Genomic DNA, 13762 nt, shown 5'->3' with positions numbered 1-13762 from the left:
AACTAGCTGTAAGTGTGACGTGAAATTAGCAGAATGAATATGCGTGAACCTGTTGTGAAATTCTATGCATATGGAAATTAATAAGGGTAATAAAAAAGGATCGGGAGTTCTCAGAGGTGCACATGTCCATTGAAGGGCAATGAGTCCCCACATGGTCCAGCGCTGTGAATAAACAAACAACCCATTCCATATAAATCTTTATTGGAATTGTGGGGTTTGATTTTTCATCCGCGTTTCACTAGTTTAAGTGTGAGCTACTTATTAGTTGTGTGCTTACAGCAAGGAGTTAATCAGTAAATATCTTAGCTAAGGATAAATTCTAGGACAATTTCATTAACAATTTAGTCTGTGCTGACAATCCAGAGCCTTGCCCAGGTGTGTGTCTATCTTGTATTGTGGCTGTCAATTACTTTTTACCAAGGCCTGTAGTGATGGGGCAAGAGGGGATGGTTATAAATTGAAAGAGGGTAGGTGTAGACTGGACACGAGGAAGAAGTATTTTTTTACAATGAGAATAGTGAGACTGGAACAGGTTGCCCAGAGAAGCAGTGGATGCCCCATCCCTGGGAGCATTCAAAGTCAGGTTGAATAGTTTTAAGCAAAGTTGAAAGATGTCCCTGCCCATGACAGGATGGCTGAACTATAATATAAAATCTTTTAAACTCCCTATCCAACCCAAGCCATGTTATGAATGTTGTTCTTTTGTTCTAGATCGGTCAAAAATTTTCTTATTCTTTCTTAGTGCTTGCTGCTGTGGTTCTACTTCCCTCTTAATAAACTAGAAATTCTTAAATTTCTTTTTTTTTTTTCTCTTTGTATTTTTTTTCCAGTAGAGAAAACCATGTCAGGACGAACATCAACCTCAAGTCATGTCAGTGTAAGTGTTCCTGAAATTGTCAACATTTTATTTTGAGGCTGTAGGTATCCTAGGGTGTTCTAATTAATTCTTCACTTTGTTGGAACATGCTTTCTTGACAAACTGTTTATTGTGGTAGCAGTCAATACTAATGTCTACTGTTGTACACTTATTAATACGTTATAGGCTTAGCATTTGATTAGGTATAAACAGGGTATTTTCAAAGTTATTTTAAGACCTAGGAATTTTAGAGTAATTTTAAGTAAATAGAAAACAGCTGCAAAACTGTGTAAAACTTTATCTGCAGAGCTGTACTCAGAGGCTTCTTATGCTAGTGTGTGTTTTTTCCTAAAATATCCCTATTAGAAGCAGTTTCTAGCAGTGGGAGTACTGGTGAGAACAGATGGTGGACAAAGGAACTGGTGTGATTGGGTGAGGTCCAGGGGACATAGTGGTTTAAAAATTAGCTTTTTTAATTTCCAGCACTGTGTTTATGCACTTTCTCTGGCCCTTGCTTCTACAGGTGGGAACCTTCAGGAAAGTATTGCTGCTTTAGATGAGTCTGCTGAGTGCCTACGCACATGTATGTGTAGAGTTAGTCACTTTTTATTTGGGAAAAGCTGAGGCAACTGCATACCTTGTGTTTAGCATAGATTCAGACCTCTCTTTGCCTGTTGACTTTGTGCTTGCTCTGTAAGTTAGTTGTGAGTGCTGTAAACCAGCGTCTTCTTAATGAGTGCAAGCATTGGGAAGATGCTGTGTGGTGAGCTGGAAATGTTGCTGGTTTATGTATGTTGTGCTTTTTATCCCTTTCTGTCAGTTGTCTCTTCTTTTTACTGAGTCTGACTTTATCTGTACTTAATGTTGTCTGTTATGTCATTACAGAGGTTATCAGAACCTCTTTAATTTTAAATGCATGTTAAAATTCTAGATAACTGTATGTTCTTTGGACTGTCAAAACATAAGCTGCTAGTCAGGCAGCAGGTGGAGGTCTGAAGTAAGAGACCTGTTCCTAGCCATTACAGTGCAGATCAGAAATAGGCATTCTGACTGATGTGTTTATAGGCCACTTCTAAAACAAAACCAACCAAACAAATTTGAAACAATTTACTTGTAGAAGTTCTTGAATAAAAAAAATGTTGTTTCAATCCTTCTGTGTTGATAGAAGAGGAAGGGAGAAGTTGTTGCCTGTGTGTGACATTTGTATCCTTTAGAGTTTGAGGAATCTGTTATTAAGGGAGTATTTTTTGCAGTTTTTGACCAGCAAAGGCAGCCCGAGATACTGTATAGAAAATTGGGTCTAATTACATAAAACTTTAATCTTAGTTTCAAAGAAGTTTAGAGAAGGAGTAAGAGCACTCACGATTGAGACTGAAGGATTGAAATATTATCTCAGTATGGTGCAGCATGCTTCCTTATGGTCTGTCTGAAGGACTACCTGCTGAGCTAATGAATGCAGTTAAGGTGCTAATAATTAAGTTGTCAGAGTCACTGTTCTGGAATCCCTGCTTGTAATTTCATGTTACAACGCAAGGCATCTGGTGGCTTGCAAATCAAGTTCGTAGGATGCTTTACAGTGTCCATCATATGGAGTAGCTTCAGCTTTTTCCTGCCTGAGCTAGATTCAGTTTTCTGAGAAGTGTAAATGTTGCATTCCCTCTCTTATGCAATCTGATCTGGTTGTACTTGCAATGTCAGGTTTTGCTTCTCAGGATGCCTGGAGCAATATCGATGCTTGCACTTTTATTCTTTCAGTTGGTATTTTAACTAGTTTAATTAACTGATAGGAAATATCGTTTCCTTATCTTGATGAACTAGTACAAATTTAATTTGATTAATTTTTGATTTTCAATGAACAAACCTACTTTCCTACATATGATTTTTTTCTGAACTGGTGTATTTATGTGGATTGCTAACTGCTTTCAATAACTACTTTCAAAGTGCTGGGTCCATTTCTGTGGGAGTTGGCAATGACAATAGCTGATACCATTTTGAGTACATTAAAGTCTGTTTGATGCTAAAGTATCCTACCAAAATATTTGTACAATAAAGAACAATAAGATGTAATTGTTCTTCATCCTGAACTTTTGAGAACACAAACCTGGTCATGACATTCAGCTATTTTGTTTTCTCTTTATCATTCTCTTAAGATGAGACAGTTAATCTAGAATATAAACAAATTAAAATGAACCAAGAACACTGTGCCGGTGGATTGGTTATCACCTTTTTGTCATGTTTGAAGATGTGAAGTTAATGAGATGGAGCTTTTGCAGATGGTTCATGTGTTAAAACTAGCTCATGTGGTATGACACATGATTTGGGATCAAGCATTAATGAGGAATACATTTCAAGTAAAGTCACACGTCAGGGCTTCCCTTACAACTTTATTTTGCCAAGTTAAGACAACATTGTACATGGAGGTATGTCAGCTTATAGCACCAGTGGATAATTTAGTTTTACCATGTGTAACATCATCTATTTTCAGTTTCATATGCCAAAGAAGAAAACAAACACCAAGTCGGAGGATGTCCAAGTTCAGTCCCCTTTGGCAAGGCTCCCAGGCTCCTACCATTGTGACTACCCTTTAAAAGAGGTAAAGAGAAGTTCTTCAGAGTGTAAAGTGTCTAGGAGAATGTTACATGAGGTTTTGGTTTAGTTTTGGAGGCTGGGTTTTTTCAACACTAAGTGCTGCCTTTTGACAAGAACTAATCCAGACTGTCTTGAGAGACAAGTGTGTAAGTCTGAAATCTGTTTGTAAATGTTTGCAAGCACACATTTACAGACATGGGAGTCTTAGTGCCATGTTTCCTAAATCATTGAAAAGTAGTTTGTCTTTGGGCATAGTTTCAAACTACCTCAAGAATCATTCATTTAAAGGTAAATATGATATTCAATTTTTTTAGTTGATTGTCTTCTGAGTGCTGAACTTTTAGGTTATGTTCAAATCACTTACCAAACTTTTTGTTATATGGAAATAACTTTTACATTGAGTTTTCAGTTATCCAAGAGCTTAAGCTTTTAAGAGAATATATGAAGCACTCTATGCCTCTTGATAGACTTTTAGGTGCTCATACAAAAGTAACTGTATTAAGACTAAAAGACTGTAAGAGTCTTATGGCATTTATCATAACCGAGTGTCTGGATTATTTCAGTCATGTATAAAAGCAAGTATTTGTCTCTGTAAATCTGTTGCAAATTTCATAAGCGTTTCAAATGTTAAGTGTTGGAAACACATTTTGCTACTCTTGCTTCCTTCAGCTCAGCATCCAGAGTTTGTTGGTGGCTTCAGTGCTTTCAGAATCATGGGCCTGAATAAACAGACCTCCTCTGCCTCAGAGGAGGTTGGAAGGTGTAGTGAGGCAGGCACTTTTCTTGACTCAGAGCAGCAGTGGTGATGTGACCCAGGTCTCTTGGGAGGCCAGGTCATCTGAGAATGCTGTGGCAGAGACTCCTGTGGGCTGTGTTCTGTACTGGTAATGCTCTCAGTGAGCAGCTCATCCACTTGCAGTCAGGTTTTGAAATGGGAGGTGATGTCTCCTGTGGCTACAAGCAGCACCTGTCAGGCACATTCAGACAGCACTTGCATGGAGTTCTTCCTGTATTTCCCTCTGCCTCTGTAATAATGATGATTTGAATGGTGAATTGAAAATTACTTGATATCCTTGTTATTTCTTGGATGTTGTCTAATTTTAAATTTCTTATTTTTCCTACCTGTGTCTATAAATATTTTGAGTTTCCCATATATTGGGGGATTTCAAATGCTTTAAACACTGCCTGGTTTTTATGTTCTACTGTAAAAACTTGGTTGTACGTTGTCAGAGTTGTCACCATGTTGTTTGAGAAACTTGATGCAGTTTTCAGTGACTGTAGAGACTTCTCCTGTGCTTGAACACTGGTGGTATGAGGTGATCTAGATGGTGTTTGAAGGCAGGAAGAGGGGAGAGGCTCAGCAAGTCAATGTCTTGCTGCCAGCTTGAATAATGGGTTATTTTGCATTAAACTGAGTCCTTAGGGTAGTGAAAAGTTTGATTTGGGATGTGCCTTTCAGACTTCATTAAATGTTGTAGAATTTGCATGGGCATGAACTTTCCAGATACCCTTTCAAACCACACTTAGTCAAAAATGAAGATAAGTTTGTTTGCTCTCAGCCCGAGTGCCATAATTTTCAAGCATCTCTTGGGTTTATTATATTTTGAATTTTAAGAAATGAGGAAGATTAGGAGGATTGGAGGTTTCTGGAATTGCAGCAATAACTATGTTTTAGTGAGGCTTCATTTATTTAATTTGAAAATGTAAGTACTTTCTGGTAAGGTAAGAGAATTTGGAAAAAAATTGAAGTCTTGCTGTTCTGGGGTTTGCAACCTAAGTACCAAACCTTCAAATTGCTTTTCCTTCTCAGAATTTTATATCTTTTATATCCATATTGTAGCCTGTAAAATTTGCCTAAATGTACAGCATTAGCCTCTACTTTCTGCATCTTGTCTATTTGTGATTATGTGGAACAGGCCTAATATTTAAGTCTGTTTGGTATAGTTCCCCCTTGAAATTGGGAAATAATGGAATTGTCCTCTATATTTCTTCAGGAGAAAAGTTCTGTTCAGGCTCAGGTGGTATGTATATTCTTTAAATCAAGCAAACTAATTATTTGCAAAATTGTTGTATATGCTCTTCATAACTTTGGTCAGTTGCATTGTTTTGCTGTCCTATTTTCCTAGTGCATTATCCATTATGACATACTCAGGTTTTTTGAGATCTGCCAATTTTATTTCTTTTGTTTCAGTGGGGATTAAGTGCCAACAATAGAAAGCCTTCCACAAAAGGAAAAAGGCAAAAGGATTGCAACAGACACAGCTCTAATGATGAAGAATCAATTGGGTAAGAAGTAATCTCAAAATTAGATTCTCTCTGTTTGCATATTCAGAGTTTCACAGTCTTTCTTGAAGATGAGTGTCTCTGGTCTCTAGCTAATTGTTTGAGTCATGCAGAGATGGTTTTCAAGCTGTGTGGTGGTTCACCTTTAGAGAATCATGTTTCCATGGTCTAATGTCAACTGTAGCCTTTCCTTTGTGTAATAGAGTGAGAGTGCTTACTAGAGGAATTACTGCCTGTTAACCTGCTTGGAGTCCTGGAAGGTGTTCCTTACTCTGAAGTGTGAAGTGTCATTCTAGCCCTCGATACCTTTAGATATGCAAGAAGCTTCTCAGAATTATTTTTCTCATCCCTTTTTGTTCTGTAGTCCACACTCATTAGCCTAAGCTTTATCAATTCTTTAAAACAATTAAAATATCCCTTAAACAATATGGTGATTAGTAGTGGAAGGAGGAGAAAAAAAAATGAGAGTTTTTCACCTCTGTGTTACTGTCAAGACACTTAAGTAATTAAGATTGCTGATGTATCACTTCTTTCTCTATTTCCAAGAGCAAATATCGTGGTTTCTTTGAGATTATGGCAAATTATTAAAAGCTATTATAAGATAAAATCATCATCTTCAGAGTTGTCAGCTAGGTAATTGTTTTATCCAAGAAAATGTTGAAGCTGTAATTTCTGCAGTTGACAAATGGAAATAAAAATATAGTTCTAGATTTATTAGCAGGAGCTTGACACCTAATGACTTCGTGACAAAATGAATATGTTTGCCATAATTAAACAGTTGTTATTCCCTAAATCACTTAATTCTAAATAAATGAATAAGCATTTTCTGCCCTGTTTTCTGACTGCAACTAAACTTGCCCATAAGTGGTTTCTTATCAGGAGAGACTGTTAAAAACAAAGTGCACAGGTAATGAAAATGCAGGTGATTTTGACACTGCTGAGTGCTGTAGGTCTGTGGTTTATGAATAGTCATTGTTTAGCCTAGTCTGTATATTCAGAATGCTTCAAAGTGTTGCAGGGAAGAGCTGAAATTGTAAAAGATGCTGAGTTTATTTTTAATTCCTCTCAGAGGCATAGCTGTCAATTTACATGTACTTACCTCAAAAAGTTTCTGTCAGTAACTTTTAACTGAGGATGCAGCTCACAGGGTCAACCTAACAGAATTTAATTACAGTTTTCTGAATTTTATTTATGTTTTGACATGGCTGATATGTGATATCAAGATACCCATCTCTAGAGGTCTTTCAGTAAACTGAACTGATCTTTAAACATTGAGAAGTTTGGTTTCTTTAAAGCTACCTTTAAATCTGTTGTGTATTAATTTTCTGTTTATTTCAATATGTAAGAGACTTTCAAATAGCATTTATAGGTGTTCCGTAATTTTTACACAAATTGTCACCAGCACAATACTGAGAAATAATTTAGACTACAAGGAGACAGCAAGTATTTAGATATTAAACCTGTACATTTTTCAGATCCTTGAAAAAAGATGTGTTTCTGGAGACTGGCTGGAGCCTCTCAGTAAAGTCAATTTATTCTCCTGTCTGCAATGAAGCTTGTACTAAGTGTTCCACTGGGGTTCTCAGTGTTTATCAGTAAGTCTGAATCAACATGGGGACTTCATTGCATAACAAGTGGAAAGAGCACACAGGTTCTAAAGAGGTGGTGTTTATTGAGCAAGAGTCTGAGAACTGACAAAACTAGAAAGAGGAAAGAGTGAAGTTATCTTACTTATGCAATAGTTTTTATTCCCAGTGAGGAGAATTTCATTTGCATTACAAAATAGGAAATAAGTCTTAATGGCAAACTCCTGTTAGCTCCTATTAGATTTTAGAAGCAATCTACTTTATTGATAGGAGCCAATCTCAGACAATCAAAAGGTTTCCTCACAACAATCAGAGATTCCTGTTAATGATAGTGTATCACCTTACTCCTTTGGGCTTTGAAAGTCCAAGGAGCTCCTGGGCTGTGCATGTGCTGCAGAAGCTCAGATAGCTGAATACCCATCAAGTCTATCAGTGACTTTATTCTGTAAACACAGGACAGACCCTCAGCTTGTGTAAGGGCTGTAGGAACACCCATCAAACAGTATGTGACATCCCACTGCCAAAATATTTATTTCCCAGAACTTGGGTTCACTAGTAAAAGAATATAGCCAGGAAGTCAGTGGTGCAAACAATTAATAGTAATTTAGTCCCAAATGAGCCAGTAGTCTCCTTGTCTCATTTTGATCACTTTCTAATACAAATTTGAATGAATTGGAGACAGCAGTTCCAGCACTGGTATGTGTACACAATATGATTGTTGGGTAGGGAACCATATCAAGCAGCTGTGACTGTTGTGTGAAATAGATGTCAAACATTTTTCCCCAAAGTGGTATAAACGATAGCTTTTGTTCCTGTGGTATATAGGTTAGGATAATTGTTTTATTGCCTGTGAAAAGTAATATGAGACTTGTCAGGGGCAGCTAACAGCATTTTTCATAATATATTCTTTGTTTTTTCCATCATTACATGCATAACTATGTTTTCATTGCCCTTGTATTTTTTTTTTTCAGTTTTGGCAAGGTAGATGAGAGACTATGGTAAATACTTGTTTCAGAAATAGGGATAATTGCCTTTGGTTTTCCTTCACCAAGATGCCTCCAGTGTTACTGTTACACAAATTACGTGCTGGGTCTGCTGGTGGGACTTGCTTTTAACATATACTTTGCTTTTTTCTGTTTGATGCTTACTTTAATGCTTGAGTTACTTACTTTATTCTGTGAACAATTTAACAGGTAACTTAGGGATCTGTGTCCCAACCACTGTTTACAGATGTACAGGCTGGTTTAAGTTGAGATGTTTCCCTGAATCTATCATACTCCCAGTCTTAGTGACATGATTTTCAAGAAATGCTGCCAGAGGCCATACTCCTTTTACAAAGGGAAGCCATTGAGAATTCTTATGCTCCTCTTCTGCTCTGAAGGTTTGGTCATAACTGGTTCAAAAACTTCAGTCAAAACCTGGTGCCAGATCAGAAGTGATGCCTTGGCCTGGCACTGACCAGTATATACCATTGGTCTCCTTGTTTGTTGAAGGTTTTTCTCCTTTGCATAGATTTCCACTGCAAAGCTTGCTCATGACGTGTGTGTGCTTGAAATTATAAGATCATTTTTGCTAAAGTACTTGCCTAAATTCTATAAACCCTATTTAAATCAAGGGAGTGGGGAACATTACAAATTCTGTTTCATGACGATCAGTAAACCAAATTATCTAGGAACCTGGAGCTTGTTAAGGTCTAGGCTGATGTGAGTGTGAGCAAGGGATGCCAAACCTGAATTTTCAAGGTGGCCAACAAACTATAGGTAGTGAAATATTGCCTCTGACTCCTTTGGCTCCTGCTGTGGACTTTTTCTGTCATTATGTTTAAACACTCAATGTTGCAATATTTTCTGGTATCTTTACAAGACTTGATCATGCATGGTCACAGTGTCTTTTAATTGTGTCTTCCCACTGGACTAATTACCTTGTTGTTTGAGGCTAAATTTAGTAAAATTTCATTGTGATATCATGTGTTTGAGAAATAAAAAGAAAAAAGATAGTATTTCTGTGAGGTGGAACAATGAAAACTGAAAGAATTGAAATCTGGGAAATTGATAGCCTTGGTTTCTTTTTCATTGGGAAAGCTGAAGTAATCCATTGAGAATAGCACATTTATGTTGTCTCGGGATCCCTGCAATAATGATTTAAAAACATGTTTTTTAAGAAGGAATTTTCTGGTTCACATCTGCGTATTGCTAGGGCTTACTTCTATGACTGTTTTCTGTTTGGAGGAAAAAACATAATTTAGTTACTTTAAGGTTTGATTTTTAATTTTGAGTCCTTTTAGAGGAGGAGGGGAAATAGCTTAGACTTTCATTGCATCATCTCTTCTGGCATCCCTAGAGCTGAAGTGGCTTCAGTTCTTTGGTCTTCAGTAACTGGCCCTATAAACTTGTCTTTAGGGAAGCATTTTAAAGCACAAGACTGAATGCCTAGTTTCAAAAGATAACTTGAACAAATTTTCTTGATGAATTCTACCATGAAATTTTCCTTAACTACTTCAGTTTCTGTTAATTTTCTTAACACCCTAATAAGTTCTTGTGTAGCTGAATTTTTTAATTTATCATATTTTCTATATCCTTAGGTACTGTTTATTTTTTTATTATTTCTAATATACGTTACAGTAGACAAGCAACAAATGATGCAGAAGTCTGGTTGCTTGCTATAAACTCTTCTGAGGTATTAAACTGTGGTTCATGTGTGAGCTCAACATTTGAGAAGTCTGGAAGAAAGCTAGAACTTCTAATTTAGTGGGGATTTCTATAGGAAAATAAGTCTCTTTCTTCCTTTGCTGAATCAAGAGCACTTGCCAGACTTGGGATGTGCTCACTAAGTTGAGCTCCACCATTGAAGACATTGATGTTACTGAGCTGACCCCCAGGACCTGTGTTCACTTTGTAAGGTTTTCAGTAATGAAAGCATATCTGGAAATGAAACTCCAGTCTCTGGATCCTAGTAATGTTGAACAAGCCTCTCTGACATCTCCAGTATTTGAGGCACATTCTTGGAACACTTTTTTGCTTTAGCATTCATAGACTGTGTATACAGAAGTAGGTGAAGGAAAAGAAAGAGGAAAGCCTTTTCCAGGCTGCATCAAACATTCTGGAGCTCTACTGTGCTTTAGGTTGGTATTCAAATGAGACTGCCTTTGCACATGTGACTTCTTATTGCCTTCACAGAGCCAATGTCCCACTTGATAAACGGTGGATTGTTTTTCCAACAGCTAATTAGGGACAGTCTTACATAACACTTTGTCCTGTGTCCATGTCCTTGGCATCAGAGTGCTTTAAATGGGTTTTGGGGTTCTTTTTTATTGGTGCCTTTTCTTTGTCTTTTGAGGTAAAGCCTTAGCTCCTTTCCATCAGTTTTTCTTTGGCAATTTCTGATAGATGTTCAGAGCTCAAAGGAAACTGCCTTCACTTGAGCTTAAGTTACTTAGGTTTGAAAAGGAACCATTTAGATTTATTGTGCATTGTCTAGGTAGTGGTCTCCAAAGTGTGGTGTACAAGACAATTCACTGGGATACAGGAATTGGCCAGGAGCCACCATCCCTGAAAGTGCTCAAAGGCAAATAGACACAGCACTTTGCAGTATGGTTTAGTGGGCATGCTGGTATTCAGTTGAAGACTTGTTATCTTGGAGGTCCTTTCCAAACCTTATGATTCTGTAAGAAAACTCTCCAAGTTAATGCAGATTAATTCTTTATGTGAAGACTTCAGTACCAATCTAGCAGAACTACCAAAGTATAGATAGTTTTTTAAAGAACTTCAGTAGGGCATTTTTACTGACTTTGTAATTCATAATTCTAAGTAATTTGTTTAGTGACATTGAATAGAAATGGAGCTTCAGAATTGGAAGATTTGTAATAACTTCTTTTTTCCCCAGCAAGATCATAGTTAATCTGCTATATGGGAAAAAATAATATTCATGGTTTTAAAATAAGATGACACAAAATGAGTACCTATTTTCATATCCTGCAAATGGTCAAGCATACACTTTCAGAATAGCTTGTGAGGCCATAGTGATGCCGCTTCCAACATTTTGTGATGACAAGATGCACCAAAATTTCCATTCCAGTGTTTCTGCACTGAAAGTTTATCTCTTCAGAATGGCATATGGTTATGTTAGTCATTCATGTCAGAAGGAGAAACCTTGAAGAGCTGTCCTGATCAAAAGAAGAGTTTGTGATTGCTCTTTTCTAAAGAGAACTGCTTTGTAAATTGCCAGGGCAGGGATCTTAATTCTACAAGGTATGATGCAGAGACAGCAAACTCGTAGAATATCTTCCTTGAATTCATGTGACTTAAAAAGTTCTCAGCACTTAATGTATTGTTATATGTATGGCAGGCAACCCAGAGTTATCTTGACGAATGTCCTGAGGATGAAAATAGGACGAAAATACACACAGGCGCAACCTAAAACTGGTGTTAATTTTTCTGAGGCTGGCAAGCTGCTGTCAGATCAAGCACCCTCATCATCTGCTGCCAGCGTAAAGATATGGCAGATTTTAAACCCTACTCTCCAAAATCTTTTTCTGTCTAAAAGGTATGTTGTCTTTGCCTCATGTCACTAAACAAAATAATTTTCCTTGCAGTTATTTCTTCATGAGAAAATGTTCTTTATTGTGCCACAGTTTCCTAGTTCATGATATGTATTTTATCTCACTTCACTGAATTCACTTGTACCTGGTTCCTTTTGATAATCATTGAGAGAGATGGTGCCAGGCATGCTTTAGTGTTTTTTCTGATCAAATGGCTTCTAGATGATCTTGTACTATCAAGACCAATTAATTATGGTTTAGCCATTGGATTCTATAAATGTTTGGCTTTTTTTTTGTTCTCATGAAAAGAATACACTTGTATTTAACTGCAGTGCTTCTCTAAGAGGAGATACCAAGGAGTATTTTCACTGTTACTGCTTTAGGGTACTCATGAAAATAGGCAAGCTGGCATAAATGATCAGAAGAAAAGCATATCAAGTCTAGTATCTTCTTTGCAGCCCTGCAAGCAGTGGTCAATTGTAGATATTCAGGGAAAAGTATGGCTGGAATGAATGCTGTATTCTCTGGATTTTCTGTTGAGCTTCTGATGACAGACAGTTTAGGGGCTTCCTTTATTGGAGGTTACATCCAGTCTACATGTTCTTCAGTATTAGAATTTTCATCTTTAAGTTGTATCTCTTAATTGTTTATCCCCTGTGGGTCTCTGCAGTAGTGTCTGGAAGGTAGTCTCCTAATGAAAAGCAAATTTACATCTTGGTGCCAGAGGAGATGTGAGTGCTCTCCAGATGTCACAGAGCCTGTGCTGGATCATGAACACAGGCAACAGGAGAATTATGTAGTCAATTCCCAAAAGGCATTGTTGTTCAAAACACATTCAAAAAGGCCATAGCCTTACAACCTAATACAAAATAAATTGCAGTGGAGTGGTAGCATTTAAATCCCAGTCTGAGAAAGGAAGTGGATATGGGCTGCTGTGTCACTGTGTCAAGTTGAGCTGCTCTTACACATCATGTGCGTGTTCAAGTAGGAGTTGCACCTCTGTATTTCTGCTTGGCTTATTTTTGATGCTTGTCTGTTTTAACACCTGGGGGTATTTTTCTGGGTCTTGCAATACTGTAGAGTGCCACCTCATATTTGAGGAGTGGAATAAAATCTAATGCTACCTTTTGTGTACGGGCTACTTCTCTACCTTTTCACTAAGTGCTTTAGAAAATTTGCTGTTTTACTGGAGGCTTCTTGTTCACAGGAAAATCAAGATTGTTTGTTCCAGAGTCTGGCAAATGTGTACAGATGCTGCATGGAAGCTGTTTAGAGAGAAATATTTACCAGTTTTTAAACAGTACTGCAGGATATGTTAGAGGCAATGCAGTGTGCATAGTATCTGGCTCAGGTAAAACTACATGGCTAGTTTTTCTTACCTTGGTCTTATTTTGTGTTTGCCTGCTTTCCATGTACATTATTGTGGTGGTTTTTTTTTTTTTTTTGCCCCTAAGGGACTACAAAATGCTGATGTTTAATTACCAAGCCTCTAGGATACATGAATTTAACAAGAAGCTTGTTTCTGTAGATTGCAGTGCAGTACTTATGATTTACTATTATATGTATGGCAGGCAACCCAAAGTTATCTTGACGAACGTCCTGAGTACGAAAATTGGCAGAAAGTACATAGACAGGCACGTAATAATTGATGCAAATTTACCTGCTGCAGACAAATTGCAATTGGGTCAACTGCCCTCATCAGCTGTTGCCAGCCTACAGACATGTCAAATGTTAAGTTCTCCTCATGAAAGTTCTTTTCTGTCTGAAAGGTATGTTACTCACTGCTGATTTTGCCAGTCTTCCTGAAATGACCTAACTTCACAATGGAAAAGAATTTCCCTGAAACAACTTTTGTTCTACTCTTTTCTTGAATCAGGAGATTGGTTTGTTGAGTGCAACTTAACATGCTTC

The 13762-nt window shown here is 37.3% G+C and overlaps 1 protein-coding gene across 32 annotated transcripts in view; it reads left to right on the top strand.

Moving 5' to 3' along the window:
* The window catches only part of SENP7 (SUMO specific peptidase 7), a 36727-nt gene that overhangs the window by 1299 nt on the left and 21666 nt on the right, over positions 1-13762 (top strand). For 6 of the 32 annotated variants that reach the window (XM_085573138.1, XM_085572552.1, XM_085572582.1 and 3 more), the window contains exons 2-6: positions 831-877; positions 3342-3449; positions 5637-5731; positions 11659-11856; positions 13423-13620. In XM_085573138.1, coding sequence (XP_085429264.1) covers positions 842-877; positions 3342-3449; positions 5637-5731; positions 11659-11856; positions 13423-13620 — 635 coding nt within the window. In that variant the 5' untranslated portion in view covers positions 831-841. The other 26 variants (XM_085573245.1, XM_085573191.1, XM_085573285.1 and 23 more) reach the window with 12 other exon arrangements.

This window comes from Lonchura striata, chromosome 1, assembly GCF_050655825.1.
Source record: "Lonchura striata isolate lonStrDom1 chromosome 1, ASM5065582v1, whole genome shotgun sequence".
Lineage (NCBI taxonomy): Eukaryota > Metazoa > Chordata > Aves > Passeriformes > Estrildidae > Lonchura > Lonchura striata.
This window is presented reverse-complemented; position numbering and strand designations above follow the sequence as displayed.